This window comes from Salvelinus fontinalis, chromosome 10 (genome assembly GCF_029448725.1).
Source record: "Salvelinus fontinalis isolate EN_2023a chromosome 10, ASM2944872v1, whole genome shotgun sequence".
NCBI classification, from domain to species: domain Eukaryota; kingdom Metazoa; phylum Chordata; class Actinopteri; order Salmoniformes; family Salmonidae; genus Salvelinus; species Salvelinus fontinalis.
Window position 1 is genome coordinate 27238801 of NC_074674.1, and position 25571 is coordinate 27264371.

Here is a 25571-nt window from a genome sequence, read left to right on the forward strand (position 1 = left end):
GAAACGCTTACCCGGCCAGATTAATCGAATCCCCTTAATGGCAGCAGTAGCGCACACAGAGCGCCCAGCCACAGATTGACAGAATTGATTCAAGGGGAAGAGTGTGCGAGATAGAGAAAGCTATGCGTCTTGCAGCAATATGTCATTTTTGGAATATGGTAACGTTTAAATGTTGAGTTTGGGGATTTTTTCCACCTAGGCGTGACCGTTTTTGGTGGTGGTCTAGCAGATTGCGGTCCGTGGTTGAGACGAGTGTTCCGCTTGATCAAGTATTGAAGAAACCAACAGCGATTTACAACTTGCTAATACGGTGAGTAGATACCGGCCTCCCAATTGTTCATTGTTAACTGGGCTAGTACAGGGATTTCTCAACCATATCTGCCATAGAACTACACAGCTGATTCAAATAACCAACTCATCTTCAAGCTTTGATCATTTGAATCAGCTGTGTAGTTACAGGGCAAAAAACCATAACGTGCACCCGGAGGGCCCCAGGACCGAGTTTGGGAAACCCTGGTCTACTAGGCCTATTCTACTGTTAAGATGATAATATTTTGTTCTTCGCTGTAGGCTATATACAATATATACTGCATATGTGCACGTTCTGTTAATTTAAAGCCAAATGGCTCAATTTCAAAACAATCTCTCAATGTAATTAGCCTATGAATTGGTCAATTCAATTATTCCAAAGTCTAAATACTGTAGACCTACATGTAAAATGTGTGCCAAAAAGTAAATAGGCGAAGCAATGACAAGTCACGTTTTGTATTCATAGTTGTAGCCTACACCAAACGAAATAAAATAACACATGTGGCGGCCTCCCAAGAAGAGTTGGCACTGCCAAAGTAAATAATGAGTATCAGGACTTTTGAGGAGAGAGTACAGCATGCAATGGCTCACACTGTCTGTTGATGAATACAGAAAATAAACGCATCCAAATTTAATTTATGGTCACCATGAAGGGAGTTATATTTACCATTAGTTCACACGACAGGTAATTTTGTGTAGCATGTATTAGGGGTTTCTACCAAACTGACTTGTTGCGAATAAAAGTCTTAGCGTGATGATGTAGTTCAACGTCAGGGTTGTGGGTTTGATTTCCAAGTGGGACCAGTATGGGAAGAAGTACAAAAATGTATATACTCACTACTGTGAGGCCCTCTGGATAAGAATGAATGCTAAATTACTAAAACATATTTTTTTGTATTTTTATGGATAGGCATTTACAATATTAAAACATAATACTTATTGAGTTTCTACTGTTAGTATAAAACAGGAAGACAACAACAAGAAGTGTCTTAGTACACCACACCTAAAATATGTACGCTATTTAGACCATTTTGTTAGTGCCCCATTCTCCTTTCCTTTCCCCACGCCCCTCCCATATCCTCTCCCCCTCGATCAATCCTGTTTTTCTCAGATCAGTTTTCAGGAAAAACAAACACATACAAATCTGTTTGTCGTTTAAGATTAACATCTTACACGCTGCGGTAGTTTTTTTTTTAAGACTGATATGTTTTGGTTGGCATATAGCAATAGTGATTGAAGGAAAATGAGAGGATTGTTGTTTAAGAAGAACGCCTATATTTTCCATAGAGCGGGGGAAATAACTTGAATCGGGCCAGGATGTAGGATGGTTTGATTTCACAAACAAGTGCTGGACACAACCCAGCCCAGAGTTGTTGGCTGCAGATCTTGAATGTCATGTTCAGCAATGGACTGTTGACTTTGTCATGTTTCGTAACGCGACCGAACGGTCAAACTCAATACCCCCCAGGAAAACCAGGAATTGTGGACAGCGCTCACACTACTGAGTCACTCGTTGTCCGTGACATCAGATAGGCGTGTGCAATGGCCCCTTCGCTTAGCCCGGCGCCTAAATGTTTCTGCAACCAACCGCAGCACTCCCAATGGATAGCAACTGTCTCGAGTTCGACAACTCCGACACGTTCATGTTTAAATCCCATGAAAGCCAGTGAGGGCTATAAAACAGTTTTGCCTTGACTGCATACTGACTTTGACTTCAGAGCCATTCAGCTAGCTACACTAATGTTACAGATTTTAACCAGGTTCCCGTGAAGCAATTGTAATGACAGTCCACCACAAGATACCCAATAGTTTCTTACCACAAGATACACAAGAGTTTCTTGATCAGCCATGGGTAGTTGTGTTTAATTTAATTGTTTATTAGACACACCGTTTTTGAGATCATTGTGATCATTGTGAAGGGATTTCTCCAGTGGTTGAATGGGGAATTGGTCATTCCGGGAAAATGTTATCTGAGGTTGCAACAGTAACCAAGGGGGGCGGGGCTTAGCAAACGGTACATTTAAAATATCTAAACTGTGTTCGAATACCAATATACTAACATACTGTATACAACTAGTTAATTTTAGTATACTATAAACAAACAGTATCCTTTCAGTTGAGTGTACTAGTGCTTCACCTGTCTACCGGAAGTTGATGCTGTTGGTTTGCAACTTCTTGCTAGCTTGTTAGCGTAACAAATACTAGCTAGACATCTTATGACTTCATTGTAGTAACAATGTCCATTGAGAATGCACAACACCTATACCGCTAAGAATGATGTGAATAATCAAGTCAATAAATGTTGGATAGCATATATTTAATATACTGGCAAGTTTGATGTATTAATAGCCAACTAGCGTTACCGGTACATACAAGCAACTGCTGTAATACTATGCTATGCTGTTCGTAAGGCTGGCGACTGTGGTGTAGCTAACAAATTAACATAAAGTGTAACTTAATTTATTTTAAAAGTAATTACTTTATTACATTGCTCAACATTTTCTTAACATTTGTCATAAAATACATACCGACCCACCCTCCCGGATCCGGGATCCTCCTCATCAGAAACGCTGACTAGCATAGCCTAGCCTAGCGCCACAGGGAATATAATATAATTTCATGAAATCACAAGTCCAATACAGCAAATGAAAGATAAACATCTTGTGAATCCAGCCAACATGTCAGATTTTTAAAATGTTTTACAGCGAAAACACAACATATATTTATGTTAGCTCACCACAATATCCAAAAACACACTGCCATTTTTTCACCGCAAAGATAGCTTTCACAAAACCCACAAAGAGATAAAATTAATCACTAACCTTTGAACAACGTCATCAGATGATTTATGTTTTGTTCGAAAATGTGCATATTTATATGCATTTATATTTATATGAATATGTGCATATTTATAGCTACAAATCCTGGGTTTACATTGTGAACATGGCGCCAAAATACTCCAAATTGTCCGGAGAAATCTTAGAGAGTCATATAATCTAACAGAAAAACTCATCATAAACTTTGCTGAAAAATACATGTTGGGCAAATAAATAAAGATACACTGGTTCTTAATGCAACCGCTGTGTTAGATTTAAAAAAAAAAATAACTTTAGTAAAAAGCACAGCATGCAATAATCTGAGACAGCGCTCAGCCATTCTCCGCCATGTTGGAGTCAACGTATTCAACAAAAATACGAAATAACATCCTAAATATTCTCTTACCTTTGCTGAACTTTCATCAGAATGCAGTCCCATGAATCCTTGTTCCACAATAAATTGTTGTTTTGTTTTAGAATGTCCATTTCTTCTGTCGAATTAGCAACTTTGGTTAGCATGGTGGAGCTCAAGTGTCCATGAAGATTTTACGCATGAACGGAAAATTCAAAAAGTCATAATAATAGTCGAATAAACTGGTCAAACTCAGTTGATAATCCATCTTTAGTATGTTTTTCAGAAATAGATCCAATAACGTCCCAGACGGAGCATTTCTTCGTGTCTACCTAACGCATTGCAGAAAACGATGTGACAAACCCTAGCGCGCAGCAAAATACTGCCAATATGGCTGACCTGTCACTCCAAAAGCTCTCATTCGGTCCCACATCAGGCTAGACACCTCATTCAACGTTCTACTGCCTGTTGACATCTAGTGGAAGGCGCATGAAGTGCATACATATCCATAAATACAAGGCAATTGAATAGGCGAGGCCTGTCACAGAGACCCATTTCAGAATTTTCACTTCTTGTTTGGAACTTTGCCTGCCAAATGAGTTCTGTTTTACTCACAGATATAATTCAAACAGTTTTAGAAACTTCAGAGTGTTTTCTATCCAATAGTACTAATAATATGCATATCATATGATCTAGAACAGAGTACGAGGCCGATTAATTTGGGCACTTTTTTCCCAAAGTGGAAATGGCGCCCCCTATTAAGAAGATTAAAGCAATTTGTATTCACTCACGTCGTTTTTGGCTGCATCTTTTCCGCCATTTTCTTAAAATCAGAAAATGTTGTGAAGCCACCGCCATTGCATTATGTGCCCTAAAAGCGCGGAAATCGTGCCCACTGCTTGTATACTTCGTATTTTGGTGAATGTAGGACGACATCCAGGAACTTTTAGCATACTATATCCATACTATTTTTATTTTTTATTTTACCTTTATTTAACTAGGCAAGTCAGTTAAGAACAAATTCTTATTTTCAATGACGGCCTAGTGGGTTAACTGCCTTGTTCAGGGGCAGAACTACAGATTTCTACCTTGTCAGCTCAGGAATTTGAACTTGCAACCTTTCGGTTACTAGCCCAACGCTCTAACCACTAGGCTACCCTGACCCTAACTACAACCAATAAGCATACTACACACTCAATTTACATCACAAATAGTATGGTTAGTATGTGTATTCAAACACAGCAATAGATTATCAAATAAAATTTGTGGTCACATACACATGGTTAGCAGATTTGAATACGAGTGTAGCGAAATGCTTGTGCTTCTAAATCCGACAGTGCTGTAATATCTAACAAGTAATCTGCCAATTCCCCAACAACTAGCTAATACACAAAAATTTAAAGGGGTGAATGAGAATATGTACATATAAATATATGGATGAGCGATGGCCGAGCGGCATAGGCAAGGTGCAATAGATGGTATAAATACAGTATATATATATATATATATATATATATATATATATATATATATATATATATATATATATGAGTAAATGTAAGATATGTAAACATTATTTAAGTGGCATCATTTAAAGTGCCATTGTTTAAAGCAAGGCTCTCCAACCCTGATCCTGGAGAGCTAAGTCCTGTAGATTTTCACTTTAACCCTAATCAAGCGCACCTGATACTAATAATTACCTGGTTGATAAGCTGAATCAGGTTAGTTAAAACTGGGGTTGGAGCGGAAAAACTACAGGAGCGTAGCTCTCCAGGAACAGGGTTGGAGAGCCCAGGTTTAAAGTGACTAGTGATCCATTTATTAATGTGGCCAGTGATTGGGTCTCAATGTAGGCAGCAGCCTCTCTGAGTTAGCGATGGCTGTTTAGCAGTCTGATGGCCTTGAGATAGAAGCTGTTTTTCAGTCTCTCGGTCCCAGCTTTGATGCACCTGTACTGACCTCACCTTCTGGATGGTAGCGGTGTGAACAGGCAGTGGCTCGGGTGGCTGTTGTCCTTAATTAAAATTTTGGCCTTTCTGTGACATTGGGTGCTGTAGGTGTCATGGAGGGCAGGTAGTTTGCCCCCAGTGATGCGTTGTGCAGACCGCACAAAATTCTGGAGAGCCTTGCAGTTGTGGGCGGTGCAGTTGCCTTACCAGGGGGTGATGCAGACCGACAGGATACTCTCAATTGTGCATCTGTAAAAGTTTGTCAGGGTTTTGGGTGACAAGCCAAATTTCCTCAGCCTCCTAAGGTTGAAGAGGCGCTGTTGTGCCTTCTTCACCACCCTGTCTGTGTGGGTAGACCATTTCAGTTTGTCTGTGATGTGTACGCCGAGGAACCTAAAACTTTCCACCTTCTCCACTGCTGTCCCTTCGATGTTAATACGGGGGTTCTCCCGCTACTGTTTCCTGAAGTCCACAATCGTCTCCTTTGTTTTGTTGATGTTTAGTGAGAGACTGTTTTCCTGACACCACACTCAGTGCCCTCATCTCCTCCCTGTAGGCTGTCTCGTCGTTGTTGGTAATCAAGCCCACTACTGTTGTGTCGTCTGCAAACTTGATGATTGAGTTGGAGGCGTGCATGCCCACGCAGTCGTTCGTGAACAGGGAGTACAGGATGAGGCTGAGCACGCACCCTTGTGGGGCCCCAGTGTTGAGGGTCAGTGAAGTGGAGATGTTGTTTCCTACCTTCACCACCTGGGGGTGGCCCGTCAAAGTCCAGGACCCAATTGCACAGGGTGGGGTTGAGACCCAGGACCTCCAGCTTGATGATGAGCTTGGAGGGAACTATGGTGTTGTATGCTGAGCTGTAGTTGATGAACATCATTCTTACATAGGTATTCCTCTTGTCCAGATGGGATAGGGCAGTGTGCAGTGCGATGGCGATTGCATCATCTGTGGACCTGTTTGAGTGGTATGCAAATTGAAGTGGGTCTAGGGTGGCCGGTAAGGTGGAGGTGATATGATCCTTGACTCGTCTCTCAAAGCACTTCATGATGACAGAAGTGAGTGCTACGGAGCGGGAGTCATTTAGTTCAGTTATCTTTGCCTTCTTGGGTTCAGGAACAATGATGGCCATCTTGAAGCATGTGGGAACAGCAGACTGGGACAGGGAGCGATTGAATATGTCCGTAAACACACCAGCCAGCTGATCTGCGCATGCTCTGAGGACGCCGTCTGGGCCAGCAGTCTCGCGAGGGTTAACACGTTTAAAATGTTTTACTCACGTCGGCCACGGAGAAGGAGGGTGGGGAGTCCTTGTTAGTGGGCTGCGACGGTGGCACTGTATTATCCTCAAAGCGGGCAAAGAAGGTGTTTAGTCTGTCTGGACGTGTGACGTCGTTGTCCGTGACCTGGCTGGTTTTCTTTTTGTAGTCTGATTTCCTGGAGACCCACATACGTCTTGTGTCTGAGCCGTTATTTTGTGACTCCACTTTCTCCCTGTCCCGGCATTTCACTTGTTTAATTGCCTTGGAGGGAATAACTACACTGTTTATATTCAGCCATAGTCCCAGACCTCTTTCCATGGTTAAATGTGGTGGTTCACACTTTCAGTTTAGCGAGAATTCCGCCACCTTTCCACAGGTTCTGGTTAGGGTTGGTTTTAATAGTCACAGTGGGTACAACATCTCCAATGCACTTCCTAATAAACTCACTCACCGAGTCAGCGTATAGATCGATGTTGTTCTCTGACCGGAACATATCCCAGTCCGCATCAAAACAATCTTGAAGCGTGGATTTAGATTGGTCAGACCAGCGTTGAGTGGTTCTAGTCACTGGTACATCCTGTTTGAGGTTCTGCCTATAAGACGGTAGGAGCAAGATGGCGTCATGGTCGGATTTGCCGAAGGGAGGGCGGGGAGGGCTTTGTATGCATCGCGGAAGTTAGTGGAAGTGATCGAGTGTATTACCCCGGCAAGTACTACAATCAGTATGCTGGTAAAAGTTAGGTAACCTTGTTCTCAAATTTGCGTTGTTAAAATCCCCAGCTACAATAAATGCATCCTCAGGATATATGGTTTCCAGTTTACATATCCAGTGAAGTTCCTTGAGGGCCGTCGTGGTGTCTGGTTGAGGTGGAATGTATACAGCTGTGATGATAACTGACGAGACTTCTCTTGGTTGGTAATATGGCCGGCATTTGATTGTAAGGAATTTTAGGTCGGGTGAGCAGAAGGACTTGAGTTCCTGTATGTTATGATTAGACCATGAGTCGTTAATCATAAAGCATACACCCCCGCCCTTCCTCTTCCCAGAGAGGTGTTTCTCTGTCTGCGCGCTGCATGGAGAAGCCCGGTGGCTGAACCGATTCTGACAACATATCCCGAGAGAGCCATGTTCCCGTGAAACAGAGGATGTTACAATCTCTGATGTCTCTCTGGAAGGCAACACTTGCTCGAATTTCATCTAGCTTGTTGTCAAGAGACTGGACATTGACGAGTAGTATACTCGGGAGCGGTGGGCAATGTGCACGTCTATGGAGCCTGACCAGGAGGCCGCTCCTTCTGCACCACCGTTGTTTTGGGTCGGCTTCTGGGATTAGATCCGTTGTCCTGGGTGGTGGTCCAAACAGAGGATCTGCTTCAGGAAAGTCATATTCCTGGTCGTAATGTTGGTAAATTGACATCGCTCTTATATCCAATAGTTCTTCCCGGCTGTACGTAATAAGACTTAAGATTTCCTGGGGTAACAATGTAAGAAATAGTACATAAAAAAATAAATACTGCATAGTTTCCTAAGGACTCGAAGCGATGCGACCATCTCTGTCGGCGCCATCTTGTGGCTTCCCGCGTGGGGCAGCGGGCTAAGGCACTGCATCGAAGTGCTAAGGCGTCACTACAGACTGGGGTTCAATCCCAGGCTGTGTCACAGCTGGCCGGGAGTCACTTAGGGCGGCCCACAATTGGCCCAGCGTCGTCCGGTTTGGCCAGGGGGCTTTTCTTGACTAAACGTGCTCTAGAAACTCCTAACTTCAGTCATCGGTTGAATGTTTTTTCCTCCTACACATTGATGCGTCTGGCTTCCGGGTTAAGCGAGCAGGTGTTAAGAAGCAGCGCTGCTTGGGGTGTCATGTTTCAGAGGACGCATGACTGGACATTAGCCTCTCCCGAGCCCGTTGGTGAGTTGCAGCGATGAGACAAGATCGTACCTACCAATTGGATATCACGAAGAAAAAAACAACCTAGTTTTCTTTTTCGGATCTCCCTTGGAGTGTCCAGTTACTATATACACTGAGTTTTCCAAACAGTAGGAACAACTTTTGCCTTCAGAACAGCCTCATTTCGATGGGGCATGGACACTACAAGGTGTCGAAAGCGTTCGACAGGGATGCTGGCCCATGTTGACTTCAATGATTCCCACAGTTTTGTCAAGTTGGATGGATGTCCTTTGGGTGGTGGACCATTCTTGATACACACAGGAAACTGTTGACTATGGAAAAATGGCATCTACTACCATACCCTGTTCAAAGGCACTTAAGTATTTTCTTGCCCATTCACCCTCTGAATGGCACACATACACAATCCATGTCTCAAATCTTAAAATCCTTCTTTAGCCTGTCTCCCCTTCATCTACACTGATTGAAGTGGATTGAACAAGTGACATCAATAAGGAATTATAGCTTTCACCTGGTCAGTCTGTCATTGAAAGAGCAGGTGTTCTTAAATGCTTTGTATACTCTGTGTATAGTGGGAGAGCAGTCTGTTTCATGGAAGCTCAGAGTTCAAACTTCAAGAATGTAACATAATATTTAGACAGGGGACAATGGGCTCAAATGCAGCGAATGATATGTTGAGACCTAGAAGAATAGATAAGCTACTATGAATACATATACAATACACAGGCAATGGTGGGGATCACAGTACCAGACTCTGGACTTATACTGTATGTTTCGGTTTGTAAGCAAACCCTACTTAATGGCAGCAGGCCAGCTTAAGGGTGATGTTCAGTGGGGTTAACATAGTAAAATGACTAACTCTTCTCTCATGTTTTTCTAGGGATGAACAGCATGGCAACCTCCCACATTCTCTTAATCTGCCTTCTCCTCATCCTAACAGTTGTATCGCAGGAGCCGCCAACTTCTGAACAAGGTACCTTTGATTAATGATGAACCAGACCAAACCAGAGAGGCTTTCCTTTCACTGGACGATCAATACAGACCTATCAGATTCCTAGAAGTCAAGTACTTCCTATGCATGTATAATTCGTAGTAAGGACAGTCTTATATGTACACTATGTAGTATTATATACATAGGGGAGAACCGGGATGAATGTAACACTTTTAGTTTTTTCCCTAATTACTTAGAGATTACAGTATATATGTCCTCTACCATAAGCAACTGTAATTTTGTCTCTAGGGTAAATTAGTTGAAATTAAATAGACCAAGATCATAACTACTGCAATGTTACTTTCGTAACTGCCAGCGGGGCGAGAGTAACACAGCCTTGGGGTGGAAGTGACAGCATGTAAAAAGTGCACAATATCTGTCTTATCCCCATGTTTCTGGTTTGTAATGCTCATTACTTTCAACAAATGTACTATCAGACATCATTTCATGTGTCGATTTGAATAATTCATGTTAAAGGTTAGAAGTGTATGAAAATGGACCTTGTGTCAACATCTCAATGTTGCGCAATCACAATATTTTGACGTACCATATTAATCAGGCTAAAATTAATCACATAATAGTTGTATTAACCATCATTTCCTAATCTCACTTTAATGGGAATGTAGAAAGAGATTTGTTTCACCATTTTAATTACTATTCATGCATAGCCCTACCAATAAGGTGTGCTCCAGCTGTCCTTGTCATGTGCACTCCTCGTGTCTTGATAGAATAAAACATTTTTATTTTCTTCACAAATGGTAAACTCATCATGCTTATCACATTTCCATGGCTTGACACAAGGTAATTGACCCACATAATTATAAATATATGTATATATTTTTAACCACTAACTTGTTGATTTAAAGCTTGTGAGAAGCGGATCCATCAAGTCAATTTATTAAGGCATAATTCTAATGTCATGTAATGTTCAAACATTGTCACTTGTTGATATCTTGCTGACATTATAAAAGCAATATGAACTGTGCTTAAACGGTTTATTCTATTTTATTCCAGGTTCCTCAGTTAACATTGTTACTTTCGTCCCACCCCTTTCTCCTGTAACTTCTCCCAGGCTAACACCCAAGACTAGCTAGCATGATACTTGAAATCTATGCTGTCATTTAGTCACTAGATGGGTTAAGAAAGTGACATGTTTGGAACCTTAACAACCTCTCAATGTTGTTTTTCCTCATTTGGCGTGATGTATTTAATAAATGGCCTCCCGAAGAACATGGAGGCCAGTGGTTATTTAGAGTTACATGTTCAAGCTTCTTCAATCAGCTGCCTTGGCTGTCAGGGGAACGCGCTTCGTCCCCCTCCGCATTAAAACAGCCATTTCCTATCTCCGTCCCTACTATTACCTAGCAGCTGAACAAACACAACCCTCTCTTTCCCTTTAATCAAAGTCATGATGAATGTTTGGACTTTTCAGTCCTCACGTGAGAGAGTAATTCATGATAGAATCCAAAAATAAATGTGCATCTAAAATAAATATACAGCAAGCATTTACCTGTTCTGTTTTGTTCAAGAAAGGAAAGTGAATTACATGTGCAATGTTCCATTTTCCCATTTATGGTAGAGGAAAGCTTTAGTGAAGGACATCTGTTATTTATTGTACTTATGTGGGCACTTTAAAGCAGTAGCTGCAACCAAGGTATTCTCCTTCAATTGAACAGCTTTAAAGTACTGAGAGGTAAAACCTTGGCTTAAAAAGCTTTTCTTTCTGTTTGTGTCTCCACCTCCTGCACCTCCCACCCATTTATCTCAGACAATAACCTCTTAGGATGGAGTACTGCTGATTCTCAGAAAAAAATGTGTCAATTATATTTTTGTCTGGGATCTTAAATTCTTTCAACTATTCTGACAGAGTGAAGTAACACTTACTGAAAACAGAGGAACTTTGTCGAAGCAACACTGTCAAAGCCTATACAAATCTGAGACAGACTCATGGTAGAGTGAAAGCCTCTACTCAATCAGTCATCGCTAAAGAGCTCTAATATAAAGTGTATAATGTTACGTAACATGAAGGAACACTTATGAAAGTGTGACTTCATCATAAAGGCATGAACCACCTAGGAATAAAACTTCCTGCACTCAAACTTTGTTCATTCAACACTCTTGAATGAAGGGGGTCTCTGAATATCTAAACTGTTTCCCACAGTGCACTACTCACTGCTCCCACACTCCCCCCTTCAGAATTCCTGGGAATCCAGTTCCTGGAAAGCACTCAGTGTTGCACGGGGCACGCTGCACATTATGTGCCCATACATGCATGCCTATTTAAAGAACATGTTCTAACAGATTATATTAGTCTGTATAATGCACTAAACACAGTGCCATAGCATTATCATAAAACATATTGCGTTTTCACAAATAACTGCTGTATTCAATTATTTATGTAACATTTAAATCAGAGTGTGTAATGAAATCATTCATACTGTATATCTGTGATCTAGTCCTCTGAGAGTTGTTTAACTGTGTGCCAGGCAGTTACAGTATGATGATACCCCCTGGTGTGTAGGGGTGAACCGGGACGAAAGTAACACATACATCAGATAACTACGTCATTCTAGCTTCTGCGTTAAGTCGGCATGTTCCTAAAGTGGAGGACGGAGCTCCCTGTTTTAAAAAAAACAGCCCAGCCATGTTTCGCAGAGTTAAACAAAAAGTGCTTTTGAGCGATTGAAGGTGGGGGAAAAAAACAGACCCGGAACGGTTTTTCATTTGTAGAGTTTAAGGCAATAGCACCATCCCTTTCATCTGTATAATAGTAAATGTGTATATGGGATGTCAGTGACATTAGAGAGAGATAATAGTTATGTTATTAAAGGCAATTAAATGTACTCTGCACCTCAGGGATGTCAGGGTAAACGGGTTGTAATGGAAAAGAGTTCACCTTCCAGCGACTGGAAATACTAGAATAACTGGAACTCAGAAGTGTATGTTTTCTTGGAAAGTGTGTCTTGAAGTTAGAGCTTCAACGTTTTGTTGGAGCCAGTGATATCTGCTGCGCACCTTTGCTTCTGTGAAAACTAGCGACCTGAACTTGGCGAACACTAATCAAACAGCACTCACGTCCACATTCAAGAACGTTCACAAGTACTCACATATATATTTACACGTGCACATTTACATTCAGAAAATATTGGGTAAGTCAAAATGGGGACAGGATGTAGTCTCAATGTCTGCATAGCACACACAGATGCACGCCCGCACACACACACACACACCACTAGTCCCTGAATCCCAATCAGTCACAGGAAATGTACCTAGTATGAAACCCTTGAGCGTTGCCAGGTGTTGGATAGATTTTTCCTCTTAATTCTAAGGGAGTTCCTGGTAGGAAAGGATCTGGTAAACAGGTTATTTTTAACCTTTGCGCCCCCTTCCCCCCTTGTTGAGCTGCTAACCAAGCCAGTGGTATGCATCACTCCTCAGAAGAGCAATACACCATTGAAGCTGCCATCTCCCTAGGCGCCAGGGCCCTTCAATCAGCTGTTGTGCTGTCCCACTCATCGGTGTTGTGGCAGACTGACAGCTCTTCCCAGTGTCATTATGGGAGATGGTACTTAAGTCCCTCCTCAGGGCTGTGAACAGACGAGTGTTTACCTTAAGCTCCCCTCTCCCCGAGGACACATTAGTATAATCATTTAATATAGCACAGACAGACCAGGACAGCACTTACCTGTCATAAACAAGATAGAATGATAATTTATTATTTCAATGAGCAGAAGGTAACAAGATAAGCAACATTACAGCGTGTTCATGTGTAGAGGGAGTAATTGGCTTCTGAGAAAATCATTCCAATTGAGCAATTTAATTAGCAATTTAATTGTCCGCTGTCATTTCCTGCAGAAACAGAAGATATCTGAACAGTAGTGTCCATTACTGTGAGTGGAGGTTTCACACCTTGTACTATGTAGTTCTGAGAACCGGTAACGGAGAGGATTTACCCGAAAGTCCTGTGGGCAGTATAGTCTGGCTGACAATTTGAAGGTCTACGGATACTTCCAGGAAAACGCAGCTGTCCGCCCTGTGGCTATGCCACTCAGATGAGTTATGTTAAGCTCTGTTTGTCTTACACATGAAGAACAGCTCAGCACTGTACATGGTCTCTATATACAGCAACGGGCGGAGTTCAACTTGACTGGGTGTGTGTCATTTTAGGATAATTGAAAATGGGTGCAAAGTTAATGTTTAAGTTAGAGTTTTGACTGTTTGCAAGCCTTATAGACTGTGTGTGCTCACCTCTCTTTCTCACGCTCTCCCTCTCAGCCCTGCCCCAGATCCGCCCCCAGATCACTGGCTGTGTCTCCCATGACATGAACACGTTCCGCTGCAGATGGAATGTCGGAACATTCCAGAACCTCACAGAACCCAGAGACCTGCGGATGTTCTACTACATCAATAACAAGAAGTGAGAGAAAGAAGAGTTTTGTTCACTGATGAGAGCCAAATCATTTTTCTTGTGAAAGTTATTGTAGTTATTAGCATAATGTGAGTCTCTCCCTCTCAACTACATGTCAGGTGCATGATGTTAGTCTTTCTAGCAATCAGCACAGTATTAAACCCCCCATGTTGTCTCCCCATGCCTGCAGCATATCTCCCAAAGAGTGGAGTGAGTGTCCTAACTACATGGCTGACAGGATAGACGAGTGCTTCTTCAATGAAAGTTACACAAAGGTCTGGATGACCTACAGTGTCCAACTCCGCTCTGGAGATCAGGATAATCTCTATGATGAGATCATCTTCACTGTGGAAGACATCGGTGAGCCTGGCCTCTGACCTCCTAAACCATAGTTACCTATACAGCGCTTTCAGAAAGTATTCACACCTCTTGACTTTTTCCACATTTTGTTGTGTTACAGCCTGAATTTAAAAAGTGACATTTTGAAATACTGAATTATATATATCACTATTATTCTACAATGGAGAAAATAGACTAAATAAAGAAAAACCCTTGAATGAGTAGGTGTTCTAAAATGTTTGACTGGTACTGTGTGTGTGTGTGTGTGTGTGTGTGTGTGTGTGTGTGTGTGTGTGTGTGTGTGTGTGTGTGTGTGTGTGTGTGTGTGTGTGTGTGTGTGTGTGTGTGTGTGTGTGTGTGTGTGTGTGTGTGTGTGTGTGTGTGTGTGTGTGTGTGTGTGTGTGTGTGTGTGTGTGTGTGTGTATACTGCTCAAAAAAATAAAGGGAACACTTAAACAGCACAATGTAACTCCAAGTCAATCACACTTCTGTGAAATCAAACTGTCCACTTAGGAAGCAACACTGATTGACAATAAATGTCACATGCTGTTGTGCAAATGGAATAGACAAAAGGTGGAAATTATAGGCAATTAGTAAGACACCCCCAAAAAAGGAATGGTTCTGCAGGTGGTGACCACACACCACTTCTCAGTTCCTATGCTTCCTGGCTGATGTTTTGGTCACTTTTGAATGCTGGCGGTGCTTTCACTCTAGTGGTAGCATGAGACGGAGTCTACAACTCACACAAGTGGCTCAGGTAGTGCAGTTCATCCAGGATGGCACATCAATGCGAGCTGTGGCAAAAAGGTTTGTTGTGTCTGTCAGCGTAGTGTCCAGAGCATGGAGGCGCTACCAGGAGACAGGTCAGTACATCAGGAGACGTGGAGGAGGCCGTAGGAGGGCAACAACCCAGCAGCAGGACCGCTACCTCCGCCTTTGTGCAAGGAGGTGCACTGCCAGAGCCCTGCAAAATGACCTCCAGCAGGCCACAAATGTGCATGTGTCAGCATATGGTCTCACAAGGGGTCTGAGGATCTCATCTCGGTACCTAATGGCAGTCAGGCTACCTCTGGCGAGCACATGGAGGGCTGTGCGGCCCCACAAAGAAATGCCACCCCACACCATGACTGACCCACCGCCAAACCGGTCATGCTGGAGGATGTTGCAGGCAGCAGAACGTTCTCCACGGCATCTCCAGACTCTGTCACGTCTGTCACATGTGCTCATGTGCTCAGTGTGAACCTGCTTTCATCTGTGAAGAGCACAAGGCGCCAATGGCGAATTTGCCAATCTTGGTGTTCTCTGGCAAATGCCAAACGTCCTGCACGGTGTTGGGCTGTGAGCACAACCCCCATCTGTGGACGTCGGGCCCTCATACCACCCTCATGGAGTCTGTTTCTGATCGTTTGAGCAGACACATGCACATTTGTGGCCTGCTGCAGGTCATTTTGCAGGGCTCTGGCAGTGCACCTCCTTGCACAAAGGCGGAGGTAGCGGTCCTGCTGCTGGGTTGTTGCCCTCCTAAAAAGTGACCAAAACATCAGCCAGGAAGCATAGGAACTGAGAAGTTGTGTGTGGTCACCACCTGCAGAACCATTCCTTTTTTGGGGGTGTCTTACTAATTGCCTATAATTTCCACCTTTTGTCTATTCCATTTGCACAACAGCATGTGAAATTTATTGTCAATCAGTGTTGCTTCCTAAGTGGACAGTTTGATTTCACAGAAGTGTGATTGACTTGGAGTTACATTGTGTTGTTTAAGTGTTCCCTTTATTTTTTTGAGCAGTGTATATAATACACACACACTCTCTACCGGTCAAATTTTAGAACACCTACTCGTTCAAGAGTTTTGCTTTATTTTTACAAATTTTCTACATCGTAGAATAATAGTGGAGACATCAAAACTATGAAATAACACATTTGGAATCATGTGGAATCATGTAGTAAACAAAAAAGTTAATCAAAAAGTATTTTTTGTTGTTGTAGTAACTAAAAAACGAATCAAAAACTATTTTATATTTGAGACTTCAAATAGCCACCCTTTTACTTGATGACAGCTTTGCACACTCTTGGCATTCTCTCAAGCATTTATTTGGGCTGCAATTTCTGAGGCTGGTAACTCTAATGAACTTCTCCTCTGCAGCAGAGGTAACTCTGGGTCCATTCCATTCCTGCTGCGGTGAGAACCAGTTGAGAACCATGAGAACCGATTTCATCATAGGGCTTGATGGTCCGCAATGACCGACCTTCATGTCGGACTGTTGTTTTTCTTTGCTTATTTGAGGTGTTCTTGCCATAAAATGGACTTGGTCTTTTACCAAATAGGGCTGTCTTCTGTAGGCCCCCCTACCTTGTCACAACACAACTGATTGGCTCAAACGCATTGAGAAGGTAATACATTCCACAATAGAACCTTTATCAAGGCACACCTGTTAATTGAATTGCATTCCAGGTGACTACCTCGTGAAGCTGGTTGAGAGAATGCCAAGAGTGTGTAAAGCTGTCATCAAGGCAAAGAGTGGCTATTTGAAGTCTCAAATATAAAATAGTTTTTGATTCGTTTAACACTTTTTTGGTTACTACATGATTCCATATGTTATTTCATAGTTTGTCTTCACTATTATTCTACAATGTCAAAAATTGTAAAAAATAAAGAAAAACCCTTGAATGAGTAGGTGTTCTAAAACTTTTTGAACGGTAGTGTGTGTATATACAGTACTGTGCAAAAGTTTTAGGCAGGTGTGAATAAATGCTGTAAAGTAAGAATACTTTCAAAAATAGACATGTTAATAGATTATATTTATCAATTAACTAACTAAATGCAAAGTGATTGAACAGAAGAAAAGTCTAAATCAAATCCATATTTGGTGTGACCACCCTTTGCCTGGGGTCCCGTGTAGCTCAGTTGGTAGAGCATGGCGCTTGCAACGCCAGGATTGTGGGTTCGATTCCCACGGGGGGCCAGTACAAAAAAAAGTATGAATGTATGCACTTGTAAGTCGCTCTGGATAAGAGCGTCTGCTAAATGACTTAAATGTAAATGTAAAAACAGCATCAATTCTTCTAGGTACACTTGCACAAAGTCAGGGATTTTGTAGGCATATAGTCAGGTGTATGATTAACCAATTTTACCAAACAGGTGCTATTGATCATCAATTCAATATATAGGTTGAAACATAATCATTAACAGAAACAGCTATGTAGGATGAATAAAACTGGGTGAGGAACAGCCAAACTCAGCTAACAAGGTGAGGTTGCTGAAGACAGTTTACTGTCAAGTCATACACCTTGGCAAGACTGAGCACAGCAGCAAGACACAAGGTAGTTATACTGCATCAGCAAGGTCTCTTCCAGGCAGAAATTTCAAGGCAGACAGGGGTTTCCAGATGTGCTGTCCAAGCTCTTTTGAAGAAGCACAAAGAAACAGGCAACGTTGAGGACCGTAGACGCAGTGGTCGACCAAGGAAACTTACTGCATCAAATGAAAGACACATTATGGTTACTTCCCTTCGCAAATGGAAGATGTCCAGCAGTGCCATCAGCTCAGAAATTGCAGAAAACAGTGGGACCCTGGTACACACATCTACTGTCTGGAGAACTCTGGTCAGAAGTGGCCTTCATGGAAGACTTGCGGCCAAAAATCCATACCTCTGACGTGGAAACAAGGCCAAGAAACTCAACTATGCACGAAAACACAGGAACTGGGGTGTAGAAAAATGGCAGCATGTGCTCTGGACTGAGGAGTCAACATGTGAAATATTTGGCTGTAGCAGAAGGCAGTTTGTTTGCCGAAGGGCTGGAGAGCGGTACACGAAAGAGTGTCTGCAGGCAACAGTGAAGCATGGTGGAGGTTCCTTGCAAGTTTGGGGCTGCGTTTCTGCAGATGGAGTTGGGGATTTGGTTAGAATTAATGGTTTCCTCAATGCTGAGAAGTACAGGCAGATACTTACCATCATGCAATAACATCAGGGAGGCATCTGATTGGCCCCAAATGTATTCTGCAGCATGACAACGACCCCAAACATGCAGCGAAAGTCATTAAGAACTATCTTCAGTGTAAAGAAGAACAAGAAGAACAACAACATTGATGTTAATGGGTGCCTGTTTGGTCCACCTTTTCCTGTAGTCCACGATCAGCTCCTTTGTCTTTCTCACATTGAGGGAGAGGTTGTTGTCCTGGCATCATACTGCGAGGTCTTTGACCTCCCTATAGGCTGTCTCATCCTTGTTGGTAATCAGGCCTACCACTGTTGTCATCAGAAAACTTAATGATGGTGTTGGGCCAATCAGTCGTGGGTGAACAGGGAGTACAGGTGGGGACTAAGCACATACCCTTGAGGGGCCCCAGTGTTGAGGATCAGTGTGGCAGACGTGTTGTTAACTACCCTTACCACCTGGTGGCAGCCTGTCAAGAAGTCCAGGATCCAGTTGCAGAGGGGGGTGTTCAGTCCCAGGGTCCTTAGCTTAGTGATGAGCTTTGTGGGCACGATGGTGTTGAACACTGAGCTGTAGTCAATGAACAGCATTCTCACAGGTGTTCCTTTTGTCCAGGTGGGAAAGGGCAGTGTGGAGTGCAATTGAGTCATCTGTGGATCTGTTGCGGCAGATTGCTAATTGGAGTGGGTCTAGGGTATCCGGCATGATTCTGTTGACCAGCCTTTCAAAGCACTTCATGGCTACAGACGTGAGTGTTCCATGGTGGTAATTTAGGCAGATTACCTCGCTTCCTTGGGCACAAGGTGGTCTGCTTGAAACATGTAGGTATTACAGACTCGGTCAGGGAGAGGTTGAAAATGTCAGTGAAGACACTTTCCAGTTGATCCGCGCATGAGTACGCGTCCTGGTAATCCATCTGCCTCCACGGCTTTGTGAATGTTGACCTGTTTAAAGAACTTGCTCACATTGTCTACCGAGAGCGCTATCACACAGTCGTCCGAACAGCTGGTGCTCTAATGCATGCTTCAGTGTTGCTTGCCTCGAGGCGAGCATAAAATGCATTTAGCTCGTCTGGTAGGCTCACTGGGCAGCGCGTGGCTGGGTTTCCCTTTGTAGTCCATAATAGTTTTTAAACCCTGCCACATCCGACGTGAGTCAGAGCTGGTGTAGTGGGATTCAGTCTTAATCCTGTATTGATGCTTTGTATGTTTGATTAGTGTCTGGATTAGTGTCCCACTCCTTGAAAGTGGCAGCTCTAACCTTAAGCTTGATGCGTATGTTGCCTGTAATCCATGGCTTCTGGTTGGGATATGTACAGTACGTACAGTCAGTCACTGTGGGGGCAACGTCGTCGATGCACTTCTTGATGAAGACGATGATTGAGGTGGTATACTCCTCAATGTCCTTGGATGAATCCCGGAGCATATTCCAGTATTCCAGGCTAATAAAACAGTCCTGTAGCGTAGCATCCGCGACATCTGACCACTTCTGTATTGAGCGAGTCACTGTTACTTCCTGCTTTAGTTTTTGCTTGTAAGCAGGAATGAGGATATAATTATGGTCAGATTTGCCAAATGGAGGGTGAGGGAGAGCTTTGTGTGCATCTGTGTGTGGAGTAAAAGTGGTCTAGAGTCCCCCCTCCTTCCGGTTGCACACGTGACATGCTGGTAGAAATTAGGTAAAAAGGGTTGAAGTTTGCCTGCATTAAAGTTCCCTGGCCACTAGGAGAGCCGCTTCTGGATGAGCATTTTCTTGTTTGCTTATGGCCTTTTAGAGCTGGTTAAGTGCGGTCTTAGTACCAGCATCGGTTTGTGGTGGTAAATGGACGGCTACGAATAATATAGATGAGAACTCTCTTGGTAGATAGTGTGGTCTACAGCTTATCATAAGGTACTCTACCTCCGGCTAGCTATACCTCAAGACTTCTTTAATATTAGACATTGGGCACCAGCTGTTATTGACAAATAGACAGACACCCCTGGCCCTCGTCTTACCAGACATAACTTCTCTGTCCTGCCGATGCATGGAAAATGCTGCCAGCTCTATATTATCTGTGTCGTTGTTCAGCCACAATTCTGTTAAACATAAGATATTACAGTTTTTAATGTCCCGTTGGTAGGATAGTCTTGCTCGTAAATCATCAATTTTTTCCAATGATTGCACGTTGGCCAATAGAACGGATGGTTGTGGAGGTTTACTCACTCGCCTATGAATTCCCAGAAGGAAGCCCAACCTTTTTCTCAGTCTTTTCTTCACGCAAATGACGGGGATTTGGGCCTGTTCCCAATAAAGCAGTATATCCTTTGCGTCAGACTCGTTAAAGAAAAAATCTTTGTCCAGTTCGAGGTGAGCAATCGCTGTTCTGATGTCCAGAAGTTATTTTCAGTCATAAGAGACGGTAGCAGCAACATTATGTACAAAATGGGTTACAAACAACGCAAAAAACTAACAAAATAGCACAGTTGGTTAGGAGCCCGTAAAACGGTAGCCATCCCCTCCGTCGCCATTCTTAAGATCTTGGCTGGCATTTTGACTCCAAGTGATCTTGACTCAGAAAAAAGGTTGGTGACTAATGATCTACGCTAATTGAAGTAGATTTAACAAGTGACATCAATGAGGGATCATTGCTTTCATCTGGATTCCCCTGGCTTCCTATATCATGGAAGGAGCAGGTGTTCTTAATGATTTGTGTGTGTGTGTGTACACACTATTTATACAAAAGTATGTGGACACCCTTTCAGATTAGTGGATTTGGCTATTTCAGACACACCTGTTGCTGCCAGCTATATGAAATCGAGCACACAGCCATGCAATCTCCATAGACAAACACTGGCAGTAAATTGGCCTTACTGAAGAACTTGTGACTTTCAGCGTGGCAACGTCCTAGGATGCCACCTTTCCAACAAGTCAATTCATCAAATGTCTGCCCTGCTAGATCTGCCCCAGTCAACCGTAAGTGCTGTGCTGTTATTGTGAAGTAGAACATCTAGGGCCAACAACGGCTCAGCCGTGATGTGGTAGGCCACACAAGCTCACAGAACAGGACCGCTGTGCATAGCGTGTAAAAATTGTCTGTCCTCGGGTTGCAACACTCACTACGGAGTTCCAAACTGCCTCTGGAAGCAACGTCAGCACAATAACTGTTCTTTGGGAGCTTCTGAAATGGGTTTCCATGGCCGAGCAGCTGCACACAGGCCTAAGATGACCATGCGCAATCCCAGGCGTCGGCTGAAGTGGTGTAAAGCTTGCTGCCATTGGACTCTGGAGCAGTGGAAACGCATTCTCTGGATTGATGAATCACGCTTCACCATCTGGCTGTCCAGCAGACGAATCTGGGTTTGGCGGATGCCAGAAGAATGCTACCTACCCGAATGCATAGTGCCAACTGTAAAGTTTGGTGGAGGAGGAATAATGGTTCAGGCTAGGCCCCTTAGTTCCAGTGAAGGGAAAACTTAACTCTACAGCATATGATGACATTCTAGACGATTCTGTGCTTCCAAATTTGTGGCAACAGTTTGGGGTAGGTCCTTTCCTGTTTTAGCATGACAATGCCCCCGTGCACAAAGCGAGGTACATACAGGAATGGTTTGTCAAGATTGGTGTGGAAGAACTTTACTGGCCTGCACAGAGCCCTGACCTCAACCCCATCAAACACCTTTGGGATGAATTGGAACGCCGACTGCGAGCCAGGCCTAATCGCCCGACCTCACTAATGCTCTTGTGGCTGAATAGATGCAAGTCCCTGCAGCAATGTTCCAACATCTAGTGGAAAGCATTCCCAGAAGAGTGGAGGCTGTTACAGCTGCAAAGCGGGGACCAAATCCATATTAATGCCCATGATTTTGGAATGAGATGTTCGACAAGCTGGTGTCCACAGTTTTGGTCATGCAGTGTGTGTGTGTGTACAGTATATTGCCTAGTTGTGTAGATATATTGAATTTTGTATGTGCCATTCTGCATTTCAAGTGATAAACCTACGAATGTTTTCCAGTGGAACCAGACCCTCCAATAGCGCTGAACTGGACCCTGCTGAATGTGGGTCTAACCGGGAGCCACTTTGACATCATGGTGAGCTGGGAGCCGCCACACTCTGCAGACGTGTCGATGGGCTGGATGACGCTACAATACGAGGTGCAGTACCGTGAGGTCAATTCAACACTGTGGAGGATGGTGAGTCTACACCCTAGCAGTTAGCTGACTAGTGGTGGCTATTCTGCATGATACATTTGCGAGACATTCTACTGCACTGATGGATAAAGTAACACAAGCATTTCACTGCACCTGCCAGAAGACCTGCAAATCTGTGTATGCAACCAATTAACTTTGATTTGATTACCCTTCCATGAGGACTCTGACTCTTTTGGTCAAACTGTTGCAGATCCCACCATTGTGTAATTTCAGAATCTTTACATTGGGCTTTATTCAATCCGTATCGAGGAAGCTCAGCATTACAGCATGGTTTAAATTCCCGCGTTAGCGGAGACTGCATTCACGGTAAACGGTGTATATTGTCAGCTAAATCGTAAATGACCTTACCATTTCTATCACGCAATCTTCAACGCTTCAGCGACACAGATTTAATAGATTCCTAAATGTAGTTTTCAGTGCTCATATACACCTTCATCTGGACAGACCTGCTAAGACTGCTGTCCATGTAATTTTGACATGACCAAGTTTTACTGCATTATTTTAAAAGTACCTAATAATCAAAAGTCTTATGCCTCCTTCTCCCACATTGTAATTTAGAACAGACAGCCTCTTTCCCACTCTGTTCTCTCATTCTCCCTCTTTCACGTTATCACCCTCCATGCAAGGGAACATGAGTCTAATCTTGGGGGTAATCTACCAAAGTGACATACCAAGGCTCTACTGCTTTTGTTGATTCAGGTCCTTATATGGATGAAACATGCAGGTGTACGTTGTCTCGCCTGCTGTGTGGGTGCTATTCACCAACTTACTGGTGTGAAACCTCTCTGTTTTGACTGCACCCCCCAGGTGGACCTTGAGAAGGGGATGCAGCGATCACTGTACGGGCTGCGCACCAACACAGATCATGAGGTCAGGGTGAGGTGCAAGACGCTGGCATCCCGTAACTTTGGGGAATTCAGCAACTCCATAGTCATACACATCCCCACTAAAGGTACTGACATGCATAGTTTTTATATACTGTCATATAAAATGTAACATGTTATAACATATATGATGTCTCTGTTTTGAATCATATTAATTGCCTTCTATTTATGTGTGCTCAGAGTCCCGATTTCCAGTTACTGTCCTGCTTGTCTTTGCTGCCTTGGGTTTAGCAGTCATCCTAATACTGCTCATCTATTCCCAGCAACAGAAGTAAGATATTTACTGTTGCCTGTTACTCTGTCTTAAAATAATATGTTCAACCTCTTCAGATAAATATAAAGTCTTATGCAACATGTGTGCCTGTTAATAACTATTCCTCTACCTTTCTTCAAGGTTGATGATGATTCTCCTGCCACCAATTCCTGGTCCCAAAATCAAAGGAATCGACCCTGAGCTCTTCAAGGTATTAATTTGACACAATTTTAAAAAGCGGGGAGACAATATGAAGTACCAGCGAGGTTGTAATAAATGTATGTTTCTCCTTTAAACTAACTCTGAGGTATTATCTGTCGTTGTCCATAGAAAGGCAAGTTGGCTGAGCTGACCTCCATCCTGGGCGGCCACCCTGACCTGAGGCCAGAGCTGTACTGTGATGACCCCTGGGTGGAGTTCATCGAGCTGGACATGGAGGAGTCCAACGACAGGCTGACTGAGCTGGACACACAGTGCTTGATGGACCGCTCGCCCTCCTCAGACTGTCCCCCTCTCACCATTGGCTTCGGAGATGATGACTCTGGCCGGGCCAGCTGCTGTGACCCTGATCTGCCTGAACCAGAGGCCTTCCCCTTCCATCTCCTCCTCTCCAACACCAGCCCCAGCCTGGAGCCCTCTGGTGCCAGCACTGAGGCCAGCTCCCCAGTCCAGACCCCCACCACAGGGAAGACTCTCTGGGCTGTCCCTGGCAGGGAGGACCTCTATACCCAAGTGAGCGAGGTGAGACCCACTGGCGAAGTGCTGCTGATGCCTGAGGAACAGAGCAAGGTTGAGAAGAATGCAGAGGAGAAGGCTGAGGAGGGAAAGGAGAAAGAGAAGCCGAGGAAGGAGTTTCAGCTGCTGGTGGTGAATGCTGACGGGGGAGGTTACACCACAGAGTTAGATGCTGGGAGGATGAGTGCCAAACTCCCCACTGGGAGAGGCAGCCAGCCTGCCCGAACAGAGGATAGTAGGCTTGTGCAGGGACAGACCTTTGGGGAGTACCAGAGCCTGTACTTTGAGGCTGAAATTCCCCCCATCCCACCTGCCTCTCCCATCTCCCCACTGCCCCCTGTCTCTGTCTACACCATGGTGGAGGGAGTGGACAGGCAGAACAGCCTCCTTCTGAAGCCCAGCCCCCCACCTGCACCCCAGCCAGTCCTAACCAAGCTGCCCCTTCCTACACCAGAGGGGTACCTGACCCCTGACCTACTGGGCAATATTACACCATAACTCAGAGGTGTAGAGACTATGCTATTGCACACAGATCAGAGGTGGCATTGGAATTCAGTGACTATAAATCAAAGAGTAGGGTGCCAAATGGTATACCTCCAAAAATGAGGGGGGTTCCCCTGCCTGCCCCACCTCTTATCCTTCCTTCTCCCAACATGACCGCTACAGACATTTTGAGGTTTGGTAAGAAGGATGGGGAGGTCAGGAGAGGGGTCTGTTCTTCAAGGTCTGAACTGATGTGCCACACCTGTCTGCTAACACCTTAACTGAGAAAACAAAGGATATAGAAGGCCAAGGGATTATGGTCTCTCATAGGAGCTGGCCGTATGAAATATCTTAACATATTACTAATATTTTTGAAGAACATTATCTATAAGTGACTTTAATTGTCAGCACAAGATACAGATAGTTAACTTAGTGGTGTTGTTGATAATGTTGTTTACAGATCGGAATATTGTCAAAAGGGAAACATTTGGTGAACAAGTGGGAATGCACCATCTGTGTTCTGCTGATTGACTGTGGCTTCTCAACCAGTCTATAAGAGTAGGTCATTGTGTTGTTTTTACATATATACACAAATGTGTTTTATCAAAAATTATATCATTTTTCTGCTTACTATGATGTAGGCTTACAAAAAGGGGACTATCAAATGAGTGTCAGATGATCCTTCTGGGGAACTGTAAATGGTAATGGTTCCTTACTGTACAGCTATAAGGTTATAAATAAACATCTTTCACATTTAAA

General features: G+C 43.5%; 1 protein-coding gene across 1 annotated transcript; it reads left to right on the forward strand.

The window, feature by feature from the left end:
- Positions 1-15: 15 nt before the first annotated feature.
- LOC129863889 (growth hormone receptor-like) lies at positions 16-25571 on the forward strand. The gene is made up of 9 exons (XM_055936280.1): positions 16-310; positions 9476-9568; positions 13862-14003; positions 14185-14354; positions 22261-22439; positions 23265-23409; positions 23522-23612; positions 23736-23805; positions 23925-25571. Exons 2-9 carry the CDS (start codon positions 9478-9480, stop codon positions 24825-24827), a joined length of 1791 nt encoding a protein of 596 aa, XP_055792255.1. The 5' UTR covers positions 16-310; positions 9476-9477; the 3' UTR covers positions 24828-25571.

Excerpts from the sequence above, each read along its gene's own strand:
- LOC129863889 (XM_055936280.1), top strand. The coding sequence starts at position 9,478 with ATGAACAGCATGGCAACCTCCCACATTCTCTTAATCTGCCTTCTCCTC. Across the intron at positions 22,440-23,264 it reads ATTCAACACTGTGGAGGATG|GTGGACCTTGAGAAGGGGAT; the intron begins GTGAGTCTACAC and ends TGCACCCCCCAG. Across the intron at positions 23,806-23,924 it reads TCGACCCTGAGCTCTTCAAG|AAAGGCAAGTTGGCTGAGCT; the intron begins GTATTAATTTGA and ends CGTTGTCCATAG.